We start from the raw sequence: 20,300 nt of genomic DNA, 5'->3' as shown, positions 1-20,300 counted from the left end.
TGAGTAGTGTCCTGTCTGAAATAAAGTTTTCTAAACCAGGTTTCCTACCCTGACTTGGCTGGCCCAGGCTAACCTTATTTCATCATAAGAACGTAAGAGAAGCCAATGTTGGATCAGGCCAATGGCCCATCCAGTCCAACACTCTGTATCACAAAGTGGCCAAAACCCAGGCACCATCAGGAGGTCCACCAGTTGGGCCATAACTACAGAATCCCACTGTTGCCTCCCCCAAGCACCAAGAATACCGAGCATCACTACCCCAGACACAGTGTTCCATCTATACCTTGTGGCTAATAGCCACTGATGGACCTCTATTCCATATGTTTATCCAGGCCCCTCTTGAAGCTGTCTATGCTTGTAGCTGCCACCACTTCCTGCGGCAGTGAATTCCACGTGTTAATTACTCTTTGGTGAAGAAGTACTTCCTTTTATCTGTTTTAAGCTTATTGCTCATTAATTTCATTGAGTGCCCAGGAGTTCTTGTATTGGGGGGGGAAAGGGAGAAAAGTATTTCTTTCTCTATCTTCTCTATCCCATGCATAATTTTGTAAATCTCTATTAAATCACCCGTCAGTCATCATTTCTCCAAGCTAAAGAGCCCTAACCTCTTTAATCTTTCTTCATAAGAAAGATGTTCCATCCCGTTAATCATTTTAGTTGCCCTTTTTTGCACCTTTTCCAATGCTATAATATCTTTTTTGAGGTGTGGTGACCAGAACTGTACACAGTATTCCAAATGATCAGACCCTGGAAGCCTAAGCAGGGTCACTGTGGTTGGTATTTGGATGGAAGGCCACCAAGAAGGTCAAGGATTGCTATGCAAGAGCAGGCAATAGCACACCAACTCTGAACATCTCTTGCCTTGAAAACTCTACAGAGTTGGTATACGTCGGCTGCAATTTGACGGCACTTTCCACCTCCTAAATACATGCCCTGCTGAGGCATGCCCAGATTATCTCCACAGCCAAATGGGCTAAACTTGGATTTAAAAAACCAAAAACATGAAAGCTGAAATCCTCAGGACGTTAATATCTGCACTTGTGTGAGGCAACAGTGCACTTAGGGAATTCAAAGAGCCTTGAATGCAACAGATTCTTTCTGCTCCTTATATACAGTAACACCAACCATTGCAGGCAGCATACACATTTAACACACTGCAGTCTTTCTGAGGCTGGTTCCACACTCGTCACATTGCTGTAATTTGTTTACCCAGTTTTTATGGAACATCCAGTCAATCCCTTTGTATTCCAGTACTTACTCTCTATATTCTCTTCCTGCCTCTTCGGATTGAATTGTGGTTTTAAAAACATAAAACATGGTTGCAATACTAGGGTGTCCCATATGAACAGTCAGGGCAATTGAAACTTTTCAGAGCTATAGTATTTTCAGATTTTCAGTCCTTCCTTCTACTTCTGCCTAGTTCTATTTGTACTCATGAATGAATTATAAATTATCTGCTCTTGGTCCCTTGCAGAGGGACTTGCGTACTCTTTTGTAGTTTGTCACAGCCATGGCTCTTTTAAAATTTTGTAAATTGCACATTTACAATAATTAACAATACAGTTAAAAAGCATGAGCAAGGGCTTGCACTGGCTATAAAGAAACAGAGGCTATACTTAACTTCCCCATACTTGCAGGGGAAAAACACCTGATAATTAACCTTGGTTTCATCAGTGGTGGGAGAAAACTGGCAAGCCTGAGAAGTATGATTAATTAGCATGAAAACATAGGAATAAAAGGGGAATTCCAGGGGGAAATGGTACTTTCGCTGAAGTACATTTAATAATGTTTTTTTTTTACTTACTGAAACATTTATATCCCACCTTTCCTCATGGTTCAAGGTGGCTTGTCTGAGGAAATAGATTTTAATTATATAATGCTTTCTTAAATGTCATGTGGAACCCCTGTTTCCATTCTGTTTGCATCTGAATGTAAAAAAAGGAACAACTAAGAAGTGCAAAAAAGTTGTAGTATGGAACCACCTTAAAATAAGACACACTGTTGGAACAGAAAATTCAAGTAGCCTTCTCAGCACCCCCCCCCCAAAAGAAATCCAACCAATTTTCTTTCCACCATACTTGCCAAAGAGTACCAAACACACAAATTATAGTCTGTCATCCAAACACTGATGCATGTAAGAAGTCATAACCAGTCCTCCTAAACCATCCAAAGAAAAAAATTGAAAAAAATCTGTTTCCTCTATGTATCTTCCAGACAGGAATGATCAAACATCAGTCAGGTTCACCTCTACTGGCAACTAAAAGTACATCAAGTTTAAAGAATTACCCTGGCCTTGGCATCAGTCTAAGTGGCTTAAGGTAGCTTTCTGAAGACCTATCATAACCCAAAGAAAATGTGAGATAATTAAAAGTTCCATTTTAGATGGAGGGAAAATTTACTTGTTTATTCAATTGTTGTTCAGTTACTGGAATTCTCAGAGGTTCCATTTATTGGAATTCTCAGTAGCTGAGTCTATATTAGTTTAGAGGGAAGGCTGTTGTATCGTGGTTGTATCATGCTCCTATCATATGGACAGCTCATAAAGAAAAGTTTATCTCCGATACCTCCATCTTCCTCAGTGCTATTGCAGACCATCCAGAAGAGCTCTTCCCAGGACTGAATTACCAGTTTTCAAGGACACGTCAATATATTGTTACCCAGGCTAGGTGCACACCTTATGCTTGAACTTATGTTGAACCACCATTATCTCATTATGGCAAGATTAGCAGTAGGGGTGAAGGCAGGCTTGAATGAATTGTAAGTCTCTAGACACTTAAGTGAGCTTCTATCAAAGCCACCAGGGTATTGTAAACAAATCTCAAAAGAGCTTCCACTCTAAATACAGTTGCAGTAGGCAAAGAGATCTAGACACTCCAAATGCTTCCCTGCTCTTCCAACAGCACGAAGGAGGTTCTGTATCTTCTCTTCCACAAGGCCTGTTGATTGTACTTTCTAAACCACAGGTTTAGACCTTCAATGTACAGCACATTCCTTGGCATTACCAGTTTCCTCTCCCATCACATCAGGATTTAAGCTCCTTCTCTGCTCTATTTCCACCTGATGAGAAAGAAAGAGTTAAAGAACAAAAGCTGGCCTAATTTCTGCTTCCTGGCATCCTCTGTCTACAGTAACTTGCTCTAAAGCAAGAACAGCCAGCTTCTGAAGTCTTAGGGGCCATATTATTTTCAAGCAGTCACTAATGAGTGGAAGCATATGTTGGATCTTCTTCGTGATCTCTGTGCAATCCCACAAGGGGGTTCGAAAAAATGGAACACTATCAAAGGAACAGGTTTTCTATAGTTGTTGTGGAGGGGTTTTTTTTGTCTATCTCATGGATGATAGAATTTTGCTTCCTAAACTACCACATTCCTACACCTCGGAAGCAGGCCCTTCCCTGAGAAGGTTCAGGATGGGGGAGAGAGACTGGATTCTTCCCAGCCATGATGTCAGTGCCAGGCTAAGAGTAATACCAGTTTCAGCAAATGGAGAACTGCCTGTTATTTAATAACATGTATAAACAACCTATGGGTGTCCCTGTAGATTAAATGTAGAGCCTTATTTGGGACATTCATTGTTAAACTAGCTCTCCAGCATGAATCTGTTACATTGTCTGCTTTGGAAAGGGCAAAGTTTACTTCGCTTGCATTAACACTAAATCTAAATTATGCAGAAAAGGGGGGGGGATCTGCAAAGACTTACAGGAGAGAGGAAATCTTTTTGGGTTGGATCCAATGATCCACTCATACAATGATTACAGATCTTCCCCAGTATTCCCATCCCCTTCCCTCAGTGGTCCCTTCTGACCCATGAAAGCTGATTCCCAGGGGCACATGGCGTAATAGCCATGTGGGTCAGTCTGCTGCAGTGAGAAAGGGGGTGAAATTTTCCCCTCTTCTCTCAGTGCAGTTCTGCTGCTGTGGAAAAGACAGGAGGGACAATATGCCCCCTTCCTCACTATAGCCTACTGACCCACATGACTATTAATACAGGTCAGTCATGCAACCTGGAAATCAACTTTCCCAGGGTGACGAGGCTGCTGAAAGAAGGGGGAAGATCTATGACTGTGGCTGCCTACCATTGATGGATGCTGGATCCAACCTACTGTCTCATCTCCTGCCTTGCCCCATGCTTTGTGGGTCCCAGGCCATCTGTTGGGGACGTCTGGAGAACAGTATGTGCTTTCAGCTCCACCACTCTACTGCCAGCCAGCTGACTGGGCAGCTTGGAGCAGAAAATATGCAGGATGTGCTTTCAGCTTCAAACTTCCATCGTCCAGTATGATCCAGTTGAAGGGAGTGTCCTGAAGTAGTGGAGCTCCAGCTTCTGATAAGCCAGCAATAGGTGGAGGTGAGCTTAGAGCTGAAAGCACATAATGTGGTCTATCTGCTCCAAGCCTCCCTCCTGACTGATCAGCTGATGGGGGGGCTTGCAGCTCAGATCTGTGCCCCTTCTATCAGCTGGCCAGTGACGTTACTACCATCCCAAAAGTGGTAGTTGAGATCTCAAGATGTAGCATTGCATGATCACGATTGGTAGTCTGGTTTGTGTGAGTTGCAATATCTATACAGTTTTGGGATGCCCCATTTTTTTATGTTTATAGGTTTACTTTTTTGTGAACCTTGTTCTAAAAATGTAGTATTTCTATGCATGTTTTGGTTAGCTTCTCAACCATACCTTGTAACTGTAATGTGCTGAATAGTTGACCCATTTCCTGACATCAGTCTTGCCTTCCACAGAGATGGAACGAACGGCAGCCTTGGATGCTGAAGTGGTTGGCATGTCAAACTCCACATCCGCATAGCGGACAAAACTGGAAGGCACTTCCCGGTCAGAACCAAGCTCCAGGTGGCAGAAGAAGCAGTGAGGATGACCAGAACCTGTAAACAACCAGAGCAAGACTATGGAAATTAAAACCTTGCTGAGATTTAACAATGAAATTGTTTAGAAGGAATGTCTGAAACCAGAAGAAAGCAAGTCAAGGACAGAAAGGCGGGATATAAATATTGTAAATAATAAAGACAACCCAATTCAGAGTGCTGTTTCTATGTAGACACAGTAGGTTGCATGTACCCTACTGGATTGTGGTGACTGAATATACTGTGTGGATGACACATTCTGTTGTTGACTTTTGGGTTGACTCCTACTGACGTAAACATGACATCTGAATAGTTTTTATTTTATTTTTTAGCCTTGTGGTACCTGAATGGCCACAAACTGAATCTAAACTTTTCAGAGACAGTGAGGAAACATCTGGGCAGAGGCTGTTTATGTTCATTGGCTTAATGAGTGCAAGAAGCTCAGGAAAAATATTTTTGTAAGCAGGAATATGAGCAAAGCATGCATTGATAAAATGTGGGACTGAAGCATGTGTGTATGTATGTGTGGGTGTGGGGGAATGGGATTCAACCTTCCACCCTGCAACTTTTTCCCCATTCAAAACGATCCCAAGTGCATTACTTGCCCCACTGGAGCTTTGCACGTGGAAACCTATTGCTGCCCATACAATCCCCACTGGGGCAAATAACACCTCCTGAGAATTTTGTGTGGGGAAAAATGGCACGGGGTGGGAAGCTGATGCTCCTTCTGATCCAAATCTGGCCCCTGTGGCATTTGGGAACTTAGTTCCCTGAAGTGGGCATCTGACTGAGGGAAATGAGAGTTGGGCTGGGAGAAAGTAGACCTGATGTTAAAAAAAATGTAATCCTGAAAGAAGACTCTTATAGGTTTAAGACTGTCTTTGATAAACTGTTGGCTCTTGGTGTTCACCTGGACATTATTCAGGCCCAGGGTTTTCATGCAGCATTTGCTTTAGTGAGAAATCATGTAAAATCAATCAATCACCAAAGCTCTGCCTTTAGACCATGCTGCACCTGTTCATCCCAAGTTTTTTGGTATTCCACCTCCAAAATCTCTTCCTTCCTACACTTATCTGTTGTCTTTTCAAATCCTGTTAAGAGTGTTTATCCTGGCCAGACTAAATGCTCACTCCTTGACAGTTAAGAGGGGCAGGTTCATGTGTTTACTTTATTCAGAACGAATCTGCCCTGTCCCTTAGGTAAGATTGACACGATAGGACATATCCTTCTGGAGTGTCCTTTGTATGCTAATTTCAGGAGGCATTATACTTTACCATGTTTGCAAGTTCATTTGGATGTATATTCCTATGACTTAGTTACCTTTTCACTTTCTGACAGGGATCCAAAAATAACTAACAGTTGCAATTTTTAAAAAATTCTTTTGTCTATTGGGTGATAAGTGATTAACAACAAGTATCCACTGCTCAAGATGATGTATCATAGAGCTTTTATTGGATAAAAGGAAAGGGGGGAAATATAATGTCTACTTTGGCCCTAAATCCACTTTCTAGGAAATAGGCCCTGTTGAGCTCAGCACAGTTCTAATCTCACCTTGGTCATGAGCTTACTAGACGGCTTTAGGCAAACCAGTCTTTTTCATTCTCAGCCCGTCTGCAATATGAGACTGAAGAGGATTTTTAAAATTTAAACTTGGTAAGTTTAAATAAAAACTTGGTAAATTTAAATAAAATTTCTAAGGAGACTTGTTTCAAGATTTGTTAGGAGACTTGCTTGAAAACGGCCCCATTTTTTAGATTCACAAAATCCCTGCAATACGCTTTTTAAAAAGGGGACATCCACTATTGGTAGGAGTTGATCATATGCCAATTGCCCACGAGATTCAGCATCAAAGTGGTATTCTAAATCCTTCAATCGGTGTCGGGTGTCTCACAACAAAAAGTAGCAATAAACTATTTGCGCTGATGTTTTCTTCACACTCTGTTTTGCTCGCCTACAAACAGACACACTGAAGCATCACATCATGTCCAGCTGGGACTGAGGCTCCTCACAACCTGTAAACAAGGCTCCTTTCATCAGCCAAAATCCACATGTTGCTTTTGAGTCAGTGAAATGCAATACAAGTCACCAAACTGTTCTTGGAACTGACACAGCAGTGCTTTTTTGTGGAATCCGTTTTTTGCTATGTTGATCTTACAGCTCCAAACTGGCCCCAGCGTGGGATTTTTCACGACCAGTTTTGTGCCATCAGAAAACAGCTGCCCCTCGACGCAACAGAGGACAGCTGTACAACTCACACACTTGCCTTCTGTTTCGCAAGGGGCAAGTGGTGCTTTCATGCATCACAAAAATCAGTCCAGCAAGACCCGAGTTGGACCAATTTCAGAATAAGCCAAAAGTACACATTATTCAGGCAACATTGGTGGATTCAACACCTCCAAATTCTCTGAAGAAGCAGCCCACATTTATGTATTCCTAGGGTTTCCAAGCTCCAGGTGGGGGCTAGAGGAATTACAATTGATCTCCAGACTGCAGAGATCAGTTCCATGGAGAAAATGGCTGCTTTGGAGGGTGGACTCTATGGCATTATACCCTACTGAGGTCCCTCTCCTACTTAAACTCCACCCCAAATCTCCAGGAATTTCCCAACCCAGAGTTGGCAACCCTAGTATTTATAGTAAGTTATGCCGTTATAGGCCTTCTTTTCCTTGCTATGGTAAACTTGGATGTCATTATTGAATGCTGCACTATGCAAAAAAAAAAATCCATGTAAAAAACTAGATATGAACATCTAATCTTCCACACATGGCAATTTTCTTAAATCATCTGAGCCCCACCCGCAGTCTGAAGTTCTGTGTGGACTCCGTTTCTATAGTTCATGCCACTTGTAATATCAGACTGTCAAAGAATCTTGAATATTTTTGACAAGGGCTGTCATTATGGCATTATGGCAGAGTAACAAGGAAGGCAAATGGGGATTATTTTGGAAGACTGCAAAAAGGCATGAAATCTTATCTGTTCTACCTTTATCCTGCCCATCTTCTAAGGCGTTAAGGGATGCTATACATGGTTTCCCATACCCACTTATCCTTATGACACTTGGTGAGTGTCTGGCTCAACAGCATCCATCAAGCTTCAAGGTAGAAGAGAGACTTGAATCCACATCTCTCCAATTCTGACACTGTCATTACCATTCCATGCTGGGGAAGTTTCTGCAGGACAGTTAAGGTCCGTCCAGTCTCCTAGTTTCCCGAGACTTTAACTAGATGCTGCTTATGCCTTGCCAAACATTTCTTAGAAAAGCTCCTCAAGATGTACTTCTTCAGTGAAGATGTTCCTGTAGTACCTTAGTGCTGGCTGCCACTGTAGTATTCTAATCTCATTATAGTACTGTAGTACCCTAAACTCATTTCACCAGCAGCTTCATTTTTATCTGACACCTACCCCATTCTCAGTACTGATTTGCTTTTCCCCAGCCTCTTTTCCTGTTGTCTTGATGTAAGCTGTAATATAAGGGCCCTTCTAGATAAGAAAAGAATTTGTGCCCCCCCCCCCCCTTTTCAACCTTATCGTTGAATGGGCTGTATAGCTTTGCTGTAGCCATGATGCAATGGATTGCCCTTTCAAGGTTAACTTTTTCATAAAATGCACATGGACCTCAGAATTCTGAGAACTTTGATGTCTCCATCATCTGCTGGAATCTAGTCAGGCCCCCTCTGCTATGACTTCAGAGCAGCTACACCAGTGGCAGCCAGCAGTAAAGGGCTATGATTTTTATGCCAACAGAAACCTGCCTGTGATATCTGAGCAGATCAGACAACGAGTCAAGAGAAGCAGAAAGGACAGAGGCAAAAGAGGAGAATGTAAAAGCAGGACGGGTGGCCTAAGCAGCACCAAGAGGGTTGTTTGGTACAACTAGGGTCCATTGTTCTAATGATTAGGACTGTTGCAATTCAGAAAATGTAGTTACCTCAATTTATGCAGCCACACTTTCTGAACTTTCCAACAAAACATATTTTAACAACTTTTAAATCTGTTGGGCCAAATGTACCCCCAAGTACGCTGTATGAAATACAACTTTTTGCACAATCATCCAGTTTAAGCAGTACTACCCACCAGAGTTTTTGTCAGGCAGTCGATTTATCCTCCATACAATGGAATTAAAGGCATGCTCATATTTGGCAGTTCCTAGTGTTACTCTCATTACTGGCTCTGAACCAGAAATGCTGGTGGATCCAAAGCTGGCACACTTATTTACTTTTGCTTTCAAAGACTTTTCCCCCAGGACACTTTCTCTACGGAAATTTTTCACCCACTCCTGTGGCACTGGGTAGCAGACCATCACATTTTCACAGGGAACCTGACTTAGAGGGTCTCGGTTGGAGGAGAATCCTGGAGACATCATCAGCCAGCTCTGGAGTTCCACCTCAGCCCCACTGATACTGGCTGCAATCCTCAAGGTGAAAGGCAATGTCTTCTCAGAAAATGTACTCCTAAAGCGCATCAGTTCAAAGCGGCAGGCATCCAAGGGGTTAAATAGAATTACGCGGTTGCTGGTGAACATCTCCTCATCCACACAGGCATGAAAGTGGCAGTCATGCAACTTAATCCACTTGGTGGTGGTGGTGGGCATGATATCATGCCTTGAGACAATTTCATTCCCTTTGACTAGGATATCATTGAGGCCTAGCCGGCATTCTGCCAAGCCAGAAAGGAATGTGAGAACGTGCACTCTCGTCAACACATTGTGCTGCAGAATCCTGTTGTCCCCTTTGGCCAAGATGCCATAGAACTCATCCTTTACATCCACAGTGATTTCCTCTTCTTGGTAGTTTAGTCCCACTGTGCTCAGGTCTGTTGATGAGGTGGGCAAATCCATTAGTGTATCCTGGACGGCCCTGATGAAGCTGAGGAAGTCTTCATAACTAGTGGTACCAAGCTTTATAACCTGTTCCCTCTCTGCTGTGTGAGTGACAGATGGCTTTGGCTGGTACTTCTTTTTCTCCTTATAGGTGGTACGGTCTATCCTCACACTGTGTATCCTACCATTCTCATCATAGTTCTGAAGCTTGGGCTCTGAAATCTCATGGTTGATGTCAAGCTTGAATTCCCTGAAGGGCTTCTCCAGCCCCTTCTCATAAAAAAGCTGCACATACCCACCCTCAGTCAGCTTCACATAAATTGGCCCCCAGTGTCTAGAGGACATGATGTTCTTCTTCTCTGGTATCCTCAGCATCATTGGCCAACCATCCTTACTCTGAGGTGGCCCCAAGCTGGATAAAGTGCCATCCAGCTGAGATGGCAATGTGGGGTCATCATCAGGCAGAGCAGAACTGCTTAGCTCATCTGGATCCCCAATCTGGAGTTGCTTGAGTTGTTCAACAGCATCTCTGTGCTTTAGGTGCTTATTTGACTCATTGAAGCTGATGGTGTCAGGCTGCTGATGGAGGACAATGAGGGAATCTCTCTGATTTTTACCAGGGGCACCAGACATAGAGCCAGACTGGGAGCGCCTCTCTCGTTCCTCAAAGAAAGAGCTGAATGGGTTGATAGGGGAAGGTTGAACATCTTTCAGAGATTCATCAAGGAAAGGGTTAGTAGCACTCCAGGGGGGTGTACCACCAACCGAAGGCAACCTGGTTACAGAGGAAAGGTCTAGTTTCTGAACTTTGGAGAGGTCACCTAGTGTGCTCCTGGGACGTTCCCTCTTTTTAAAAGATGAGGAGAGGAGCTTCGAGTTTGCATCTGGGGCCTGTGCTGCTGCTGTTGCTGCTGCTGTTGGTGCAACTGGTGGAGTCACTGTGGGTGGGATGTCTGATTTCACGGGGGGTAAAGTCTGTGGAAAAATACAGTTGACTTCATTGTCATCAAAAGTCACCCAGCTGGGGAAATGAGCTGGGGTGAGGTTTTCACTGTGGCCATTAAAGGACGAGCCATTCAGCTGCCAGCTGGGAGTCTCCATTCCTAGCTCTTCATCTTCTGGAAAAGATGAGGAATTGTCTAAAGGAGAAGGAGAAAAGAGAGCCATTACTATAACAGAAATTAATTATATATATATATATTTGTTGCCGTACATGTAAGGACTACAATGCAATGTGTGTATGAAAGTGTGCTAGAATGTTCTAGATTTGGGAACTTGTTCCTGTAGAACAAAAAGCCATGATAGCTGTGAAAAAGATGCCACTGTCATCTACTTTATAAAATTGCTGATGAAAATAAATGCTCTTTACAAAAGTCCAAAATGAGGCAGACATTTTGGTTCTGCTTATAATGATGAAGTTGATGCAATCATGGTACACTACATTCTTCTGAGATTCTTTTAATTGGTCATCTCTGATCAGCCATGTTCAGATACATTGTCTGGGTCCACAAGATTCCCCTGTGTAGACCATTTTTAAAAATACAACTGTGCTCCGCTGCATTCTCTGGAGAGTCTATCAGCCACACCAATCTGCCTCCAGTCAGTGCACACTTTTTTTTTTGACAGTTTGCCAGGTTCAGTAGCCTGCCTCGGCAGGGAGGGCAGGGTATAAATCTAATAAAATAGATAAAAACAAAAAAGGCCAACCATTCAGCATTAACTCACAAAACAGATTTGTGAAGGTTTAGCAACTCTTTAAGTTCTCTTGTTCAAAGAAATACATTTCACACAAAAAATGATGCTAAGGAGAAAAAAACAGCTAGGAGGAAATATGAAATTATATAGTGCGGTTTCTCCTTCTCATGGCTATCCACAGCTCTAGGAGTCATACCTCACTTACCAAACAGATATTCCCTAAGAAAGGTGTGACTGATAGGTAGCTGTACTGCCCTTTCCTAAGTCATGTACAAATCCCTTGATACCAAGGTTTGAATGTTCAGAGCCATAGCAACATCCAATCAGGAAGGAGAGAATGTTGGAACACTGAGTAGGAGGGGAAAATGGAAAGTGAACTGACAACTCCAATGGTTGTTCCGGAGACAAGTGTTATGACTACTGATGGTATCAGTGGGTTTGGAAGTTTGGCTCAGGTATGATTATTTGATTAAGGTTACCAAGGAATTACCTTAAGAATGAGTCTTCTCAGCAAAGTAGACTGGATATACCAACATTGATGTGATTGCAGGGTCTGGCTGATTTGAAGAACTCCTGAAATTGGTGTTGGTGTATGTTGGTTGACTGAAACAGTTGTCAGTCATGGCTGATAGTGCTTTTAAGCTCTGAAAGGTTTGGGTTATCTTGTATTAAGCCCACTTGTAATTTTTCCGAAATTTTTGGGGGGGGGGGGGAGATTGGCCTCAGCCAAAAGCTGTGAAGCTATGTTGCTGCAATAACATTCAAACAGCAGCTGTCTGTCAAACCCTGCTAAGAAACCAAATAATTATTCTTTTGTAATCCTGCTTCCTGTGCCTCAGCAATGTTTACAAATAATTCGTCATTCCTCACAATAGTGAACTCACATTACAACAGCCATCAAAATAAAAATTGAGCCCCGTTACCTTAAAACCCATCAAGGGGGATTTCTGTCTCGAGCCCCCCCCCCCGCTAAAGAGTAATCACAAAAGGTAATATTTTGTTAGGCCTGTTTAAATGACTGTCTCATAGCTGAGAATCTGTCTTTATGGTGGAAGGAGGCAGAAGGGGAAGAGAGATCTCCTGTGTGTTGCAGGGATTGTCATAGTGAGGGGAGACAGAAGAAGTGTTCACACAGACATGGATTGCACTTCACGGGGTCTTTTTGAGTGGAGGCTAGTGTGGATCTTCCCAGTAACAGGGGTAGGTAGATGTTGCACCACTGCAGGTACATTTACAGGTACAACAATTTACTTCTCCCCAGGAGCAAATGGTCAGTGCAGTGTAATAATCAGAGTGTCAGGCTTGGACCAGAAAGATATGGATTTAAATTCCTACCCAGGTATGAAATTCACTAAGCAGGTCAGTCACCCTCTCACCCTCGCCTACCTCATAGGATTCTTATGAGGATAAAATGGGCCATGAACACTGCTCTGGAAGAAGAATGAGATTTAGTTGATACATGGGACAAATAAAGGAATGTATGAAGGGAAATACCTGGGATAGAGTCTTGACCTGTCTTTGCATCAGAGAGGAGTTCAGAGAGGAGTGCTGAATACTTGGATAAAGAGGAAGTTATGTATGCCATGGGTCTAGGAGCATCACTGGTATGCCTTTTGAACTGCAGATTACAAAACTGCACCACTGTGAATCCAGCCTGTAATTTCTCAGGTCTCTTTATTTCTGTATCAGAGAATAGCTGGATGAAATTTCCTGTTTATGGTATGCAGGCCTCAGTTCCTGCCAGAGCGCGCCACAACGCCGCTCCGCCAGTAAGAAGCCCAGGGGGCGGGCACATAAGTCCCGCCCCCTGCTCCCACCAGCCATCAGTCAGGCCACGAAAAGCAAGCAGCAGGCAGGTAAGTTCCCTGCAGAGCCCTCCTGCACCAGAGCACCAGGCCTGAAAAACGCCCCGCCCTCGCCACCTTTTTCAGGCTCCGCGCCGGGCCTGAAAAATGGCCTGCAGAACCCCACCCCACCCTCACCGCGTTTTTCAGGTTCCAAGCCGGAGCGCCGGGCCTGAAAAATGGCCTGCAGAACTGCCCCCCCCCCCCCCCCCCCCCCCTTTTTCCACCCCCGCCCCGGCACCGTCGCATTATATATTACCTATTTTTTTGCCCTTTTGTTAACCAATTATAATCATTACCCGACACAAAATCTTTCTCAACTACCTTTTACTTATCTCCTCTGTTCAATCACTATTTATTCTTCATTTTAAATTTATAGTAACTTTATATACTCCTGAAATTCATCTATCAACTCTCATCTGTTAATTAGTTCTGTTCCAGCAAGTCATAACTTCTACCAATACTCCTACACCATCCCTTAACCTTTTTCATTTTTTTTCTTTTCCCCTCATTGTGTGTTACAGTCAAAATACACAACTCACTAAGTACAATGGTCTACATAGCTGTTTAACTACAACCCACAGTTAGTCATGAAGCACAGCAAGCAGGCTTACAACGGAAACCCAAAAATAATATTAATAATAATAGTGCTAATAAGCCCTACAACTAAATTATATAGCTATAAGCACTTCATTTGATCCTAAAAATTATTATTTTCGTTATCAGTAATCCAATTCATTTCCACACTAAGTACAATAGTTTATGCGACTATTTAACTACAACCCACAGTTAATCATAAAGCACAACAAGCAAACTTAGGAAGAAAGTCCCAACAAAAATAAAAATAAGCCCGAGCCGCCTTTTTCAGACTCCACGCCGGAGAGCTGGGCCTGAAAAACGGCCTGCAGAGCCACCTCCCACCATTTAAACCGCCTCTCCTTCCCTCTAGCAGCCGGGTTGCTCGGGCTCTCTGCAGCGCGGGGATCCTGAGTAGGGGTGTAAAAAAAAAAATCGGGCAGAATCATTTTCTGCTGCCAGAAAGACTCCCACATGTCAATTTCGACAGTAGCAGCCCATTCAGGAGTCTTTCGGCCAGCCAAATGTCAATTTCGGCCCCATTATAGGGGAGCGGTGGCACAGGGGATTTATCCTCTGGTTAAAACATCTGAGCTGAACAGTACTGCTGTCAGTTCTAGCCCTGTGCTGGTGTGAACTACCAGCCTTGTCCCCAGCTCGCCGTCCACCCAGCGGTTCGAAAGCTTCGGCGAGTAGATAAAATGAGTCCCACTCCTTAGAGAGGGTGGGGGAGGTGTTAGCCAGCCAACAGAATGTCCAGCGCGTAAGATCGAAAGCCTAGAAAGAACTCTTCAGCATCAAGAAAGCCTGTAATGGGCCGTCCAGCCAGGCGGTGGCAGTGCTGCGCTGCAACTTGAAGCAGTCCTGGAGAAAAGCTGACAACATCAAGCCACGCAGAGGGAAAATGCCATTGGAACATGTCTGACCCTACAGCTGAACAAACTCCCTGTCGACTGCGAACGTGTGTGATTTAAAAGATTTATATGTTGTCTTCCCTTACCCTTTGAATCATTGTTAGTCCTGTGTGTATATGAGTAACTGTAAATCACTCAGAGCCAGCAAGCTCTGCAGGATTGAGCGATTAATAAATTGAAAGATTATTATTACTATTATTATATCCTTTGGGCCATTGAAGTCAATGGCAAAAACATAGGGTATATTCTGGGGGCTAGAGGAGAGGGGGCTTGAGCGAGAGGCTCCAAACTCGCAGGGTAGCTGCTGGAGCCTCTCCCCAAAGTACCCACCAAGCTTCAAGAACATTGGACCAGGGGGTCCAATTCTACAAGCCCCCATCCCCTTCATTGCCCTCTATGGTGGGGGGGGAGTTACTTTTTTCCCACCGTAGAGAACAATGGAGGGAATGGGTGCAACCTGTTTGGGGCCCCGTAGAATTGGACCCCCTGGTTCTTGAAGCTTGGTGGGAAGTCAGATGTTGTTTTTTTTTGTGAATCTCAATTCATCACAAGCCAGTTTTGGCAAGATAAAATATTCCCTTTATAAAGACTTTTGGGTTAAAACCAGCCCAGCTTCACTCAATTTCATTTGCTTTCATTTAGTAGAGCTTGAAAACTTAACTATTCACATTTCACTGTAAAATGCTCAGGAAAACCGAGGAAGACTCATGAGCAAGAGATGTATGGCCATCATTTTGTATTAAGTTATAAAGATGTTTGACCTTGAGGTATATTTAGACCAATCCCTTTAACTGAGAAGACCCAAACCCCCATTTTACTGGTTGCCACATCAGTGTGGATGCTGCTAAAGAAAAGAGCTTCCATTCCATTGGTCAGTGATACACACTGCAATGATAGCATATACAAGAGGTAATTATGCAGGCTTTCTAGGTACTGTTGTTGCTACTTACCATCCCAGAACAAGATGGAGGAGCAGGGCTGTTCGAGGTACAATGCAGGTTAGCCATATGTAGGGTTGCCAACCTCCAGGAGGTGGAGCTCTCCCACTTTTAAGACTGATCGCCATGTGACAGAGATCAGTTCATCTGGAGAACATGGCTGCTTTGGAAGGTAGATTCTGTGGCATTTGGTCCCACCCTTCCCCAAATACCACCCTCCTCCACCTCCAAAATCACCAGGTATTTCCCAACCCAGGGGTGGCAAATGCATGAACAGGTTACAGATAGAACTTGAAATCACATGGAAGTGGCATTCATAAGAACATAAGAGACGCCAATGTTGGATCAGGCCAAAGGCCCATCCAGTCCAACACTCTGTGTCACACAGTGGCCAGAAATACCAGTGCCATCAGGAGGTCCAGCAGTGGGGCCAGGACATTAGAAGCCCTCCCACTGTTGACCCCCCCCCAAGCACCAAGAAGACAGAGCATCACTTCCCCCAGAGCCCCTAGCTATACCTTGTGGCTAATAGCCACTGATGGACCTCTGCTCCATATGCTTATCTAATTCCCTTTTGAAGCCGTCCATGCTTGTAGCTCCCACCACTTCCTGTGGCAGTGAATTCCATGTGTTAATCTCTCTTTGGGTGAAGAAGTACTTCCTTTTATCCGTTCTAACCCGACCGCTCTGCAGTTTCATGGAGTGCCCATACTGACAGGTGAGGTATGAATTAGGGTACCTGCCTTCAATCATACCAGCTCCTGATCAAAAAATCCATGGGTCAGACCTTGTAGAAAAGATATCCGTGTGTGTGTCTGTGTGTGTGGATTTTCTCTGATTCTTTCACCCTGTCCCTGCAGGAAGTGGTGGTGACTACAAGCATAGACAGCTTCAAGAAGGGATTGGATAAACATATGGAGCAGAAGTCCATCAGTGGCTATTAGCCACAAGGTATAGATGGAACATTATGCCTGGGGCAGTGATGCTCTGTATTCTTGGTGCTTGAGGGGAACAGTGGGAAGGCTTCTAGAGCCTGGCCCCACTGGTGGATCTCCTGATGGCATCTGGGTTTTGGCCACTGTGTGACACAGAGTATTGGACTGGATGGGCCATTGGCCTGATCCAACATGGTTTCTCTTATGTTCTCTTAGGAGCAGCACTTGGTGTGGCATTTCAAGCTGCTGTAGAAGGGAAGCAGGGAAATAGCATTTTTATGCACGGACCCCATAACTTTGTTATGTAACTTAATAATGTGGCCAGAAGGTGGAGCAATAAAACCAGATTAAACTTCAGGCACTCTTCAGATTCTTGCTAAATTCAATACAATGTAACAACAGTTTTTTTCCAAAGTAGTAGTAAATTTGGGGGGGGGGGGTCCCTCACTGCAGCATATGCAGTGAAATACTAAACACTGCAATTGCTCTCCAAAAAACGCAGTTTGTAACTGCAGTTCTAAGAACATAAATTGTTAGATTTAGGTTCAGCTCAGCCATAATATGAAACCATGATTTTTTTCAACTATGGTTAGTTGGTGAAACCGTAATTTGGTTTGAGCACAACTGCTCAAACCCTGGTTTGCCTTAGTAAATGTTGCTCTGGCCAGGCAAATCTATGGCCAGGGAAGCCTCTGGGACCAATCCAAGATGATGACACGGTATCCATCCATTTTCTTACATCACATACCTAAAGGACTGCCTCCCCCTATGCCAAATACACTCATTGTGCCAACTTTTGTTTGCTTCCTTTCTTACAGGAAAGAGAGGACTATGGTGGCTTGGTTGAGTTTTCCCTCCAGTTGCTCCAGAGCTGCGAAACAGGCTTCCATTGAAGGTCTGAGCAGCATCCTTTCTCCTTCACAACCCTAGCAAAATGGCTTTATTTGAGTTTAATTTAAATTAACGGTTACCTGTGGTGTGGTGTTGACAGGTTATTTAGGTAGAGTTTTCATCTGGGTGACTTGTTTTTTCATTCTCTGTTTTGTAAATTTATTTATTTACTTACTTCGTTTATACCTGGCCTTTCTCCCTGACCTCTTACAGTTCCACAGGGCCTGCAAGACGGAGCTCTTCCACCAGGCTTTCAACTAGGAGCCGCCACCGCTATTAACAACTGTAACAGCCTGCAGATCCTGGTCCCTGGTTGGTTACTGACAGCCTAGGTGCACTGACTACATCTGAGGAAGATCAGCGAGCTGGAACTTAAACAACTATGGAATGCACTCATGTGGTAACGCCATCATTATGACATCAAACAACAGAGCTAGCACTTTAACATTGTATTGTTTTAATGAATTGTGTTTAAATGTTTTATGAACCTTTGCCTGTTACTGTGAATTTTATCCCGTGTAAGCCGCCCTGAGCCTGCTCCAGCAGGGTAGGGTGGGGTATAAATTGTAAAATAAATAAATAAATTCTCCCAAATGCAAGAGCTATCTTGGGTTTGCTTGAACAAAGAAAGGGTTTTCTTGACCACAAAAGGCTATGCTAGTGATCACTGCGTGGACAAAAGCCATGTGCAAAGTCTGCTGTCATAAGGAAAGTAATGAGGTGGTTTGATTGGGAGAGATTGAGTCAAAAAGCTGGCAGGATCCAATCCAATGTCTGTAAACAAAGGATCTCGATAGAGCTCAAATTAGCACTGTTCCCCTCTTCGCCCCTGCGTATGTTATATGCACAACATACAGAATATGCACAGACAGTGGACTGATGTTAGGGAAGAAGGAGGCCTGCACGCACCTCCCATATCTCTATCTAGCACCCCTTCTCCACCCCTTGCAAGTTGTACTCTGTACACAAGTAACCTGCATCAGACATATAGAGAGGGCTGCATGGGAATATGGAAGCTTTGTGCATGCCTCCTATCTCCACTAATGGTACAGCAGCACAGTGATTTTTTTCCAATTTCATACCTTCTGCATATCAGTACCTGCCAACACAGGAACCTCTGTGTTTTATGGAGAACCTTTTTTCATTACAAAGATTCCTGGGTAGGATGAACAGTCAGGTTACGCAGGCCATAGTTGGGCCTGACCATCACCTTGCATGAATGCATCCTAAGAAGGGGCTGAGCATTGCAGAAGAAAAGCAATTGTGGTGGCCAAACTGTCTTTCAGTTATTCTGAAAAAAAGTCTCTGGAAAAAGTCTGAAAATCAGGAAGACCCAACATAAAATGGATTGACTCAATAAAAGGAAACCACAACCCCCAGTTTGCAAGACATAAGCAAGGCTGTTAATGACAGGACATTTTGGAGGACATTAATTCATAGACTCGCCATAAATCGGAAGCAACTTGATAGCACTTAACACACACACACACACACAATATTTGATTGAACAAAATTTTAATCCAGTGGAACCTTTTAGACTATCAAACTTTAATTCTGGGTATATGGTTTTGTGTGCATGCACATGTGAGGGATTGCACAGAAATGCAAGTTTTAAAATGCTGCTATTTCAGAGACTGGGAGATTGGGAGTTAATCTGCCCTGGAGTGGAGAGTTTGTGTGATTGGCTGCTCTTCATGCTCTCTGATTGGCCAGCATCAGCTGAGAGAAAGTTGAACATCAGCTGTTCTGGAGGGAAAAGTGTCTTTGGTCTGGGTCTGGGGTGAGCAAGCCGAAGGGATAACTGGAGTCAGTGTTCTGATAGTGTTAGTCAGAAAGGTTCTTCTACACAGGGCTTTTTTTGTAGAAGAATCCCAGCAGGAACTCATTAGCATAATTGGCCACACCCAACATCAGAACCTCATTAGCATATTAGATCACACCCCGGCAGCACAGCTCATTCGCATATTAGGCCACACCCCATGCCTACCCTTGGCTTGCCTGGGAGCCCCACAGCCATGGGGAGCCCGGCCAAGTCCCCCCTTGAAGTGAAGGGAAGGGAGTTTAAACTGCTTTCCCTTGGCTTGCATGGGCACCCTGCGGCTGCAGGGAGCCCGGGCAAGCCGGCCCTTGGACAGGCCGGGGAAGGCACGGGGAGGCATTTAAATGCCTCCCTGATCCTTCCAGGGCCCCCCTGGCCCCCCTGCCTCGGAGTCGCTGGGGGAGGTCACTCTCCAGGCCTTCCCTCTGTAGCCACGCACACAGAGATTTTGGCTGTAGTGGGTGTGGCCAACTCTGAAGCCACCCGGAACTCCATTCCTATGCGTTCCTGCCCAAAAAGAGCCCTGCTTCTACAGATTAGGAGACTCCTTTGTGATTCTGACTCCAGAAAGCTTTAAAAAAAAAAAAAAACAGCTTTACACAGACAACAGTTACTGGAAGAGAGATTTGGCTAGAGTGAATGGGCTGTTAAGCAGTAACTTCAAGTCAAACCAAATAGTAAAGGGGTTGTGCTCTGAGGAGAACCTGGGTCTGTGGCAAAAGGGAATAAGCTTTAGACACCTCAAGAGTAAGTGGAAAGCTGTAATTTTCTAAGGGGAGAAATCTAAAAACCCTAAGAAAGAGCTATTCTCTAGGCAGGCCCGTAGCTAGGACCTTTCTGGTGGTGGGGCCCTGGGGAAAGTGGTGGGGCTGAAGTGTGTGCGCGCGTGCACATCACCCGCCAAGAGTTTGAGATGGGAAAGAAAGAAGATACTCCCCCCTCCTTCCCTCCCGTTTCTGAGCCAAGGAAATGCATAGCGACATCCCCCACACACTATCCCCAGTGCAAATCCC

At 44.1% G+C, this 20,300-nt stretch overlaps 1 protein-coding gene across 1 annotated transcript in view; it reads right to left on the bottom strand.

Moving 5' to 3' along the window:
• Positions 1–2,296: 2,296 nt before the first annotated feature.
• The window catches only part of STON2 (stonin 2), a 73,560-nt gene continuing 55,556 nt past the window's right edge, over positions 2,297–20,300 (bottom strand). Inside the window, exons 4-6 of the mRNA XM_015427029.1 lie at positions 8,931–10,814; positions 4,675–4,877; positions 2,297–3,057 (exon numbers count right to left, since the gene is read on the bottom strand). Of these exons, the coding sequence (XP_015282515.1) occupies positions 2,974–3,057; positions 4,675–4,877; positions 8,931–10,814 (2,171 nt within the window). The 3' untranslated portion in view covers positions 2,297–2,973. The remainder of the gene's footprint in view (positions 3,058–4,674; positions 4,878–8,930; positions 10,815–20,300) is intronic.

Source organism: Gekko japonicus, unplaced genomic scaffold, assembly GCF_001447785.1.
Source record: "Gekko japonicus isolate JY-2015 unplaced genomic scaffold, Gekko_japonicus_V1.1 scaffold368, whole genome shotgun sequence".
NCBI lineage: Eukaryota > Metazoa > Chordata > Lepidosauria > Squamata > Gekkonidae > Gekko > Gekko japonicus.
This window is presented reverse-complemented; position numbering and strand designations above follow the sequence as displayed.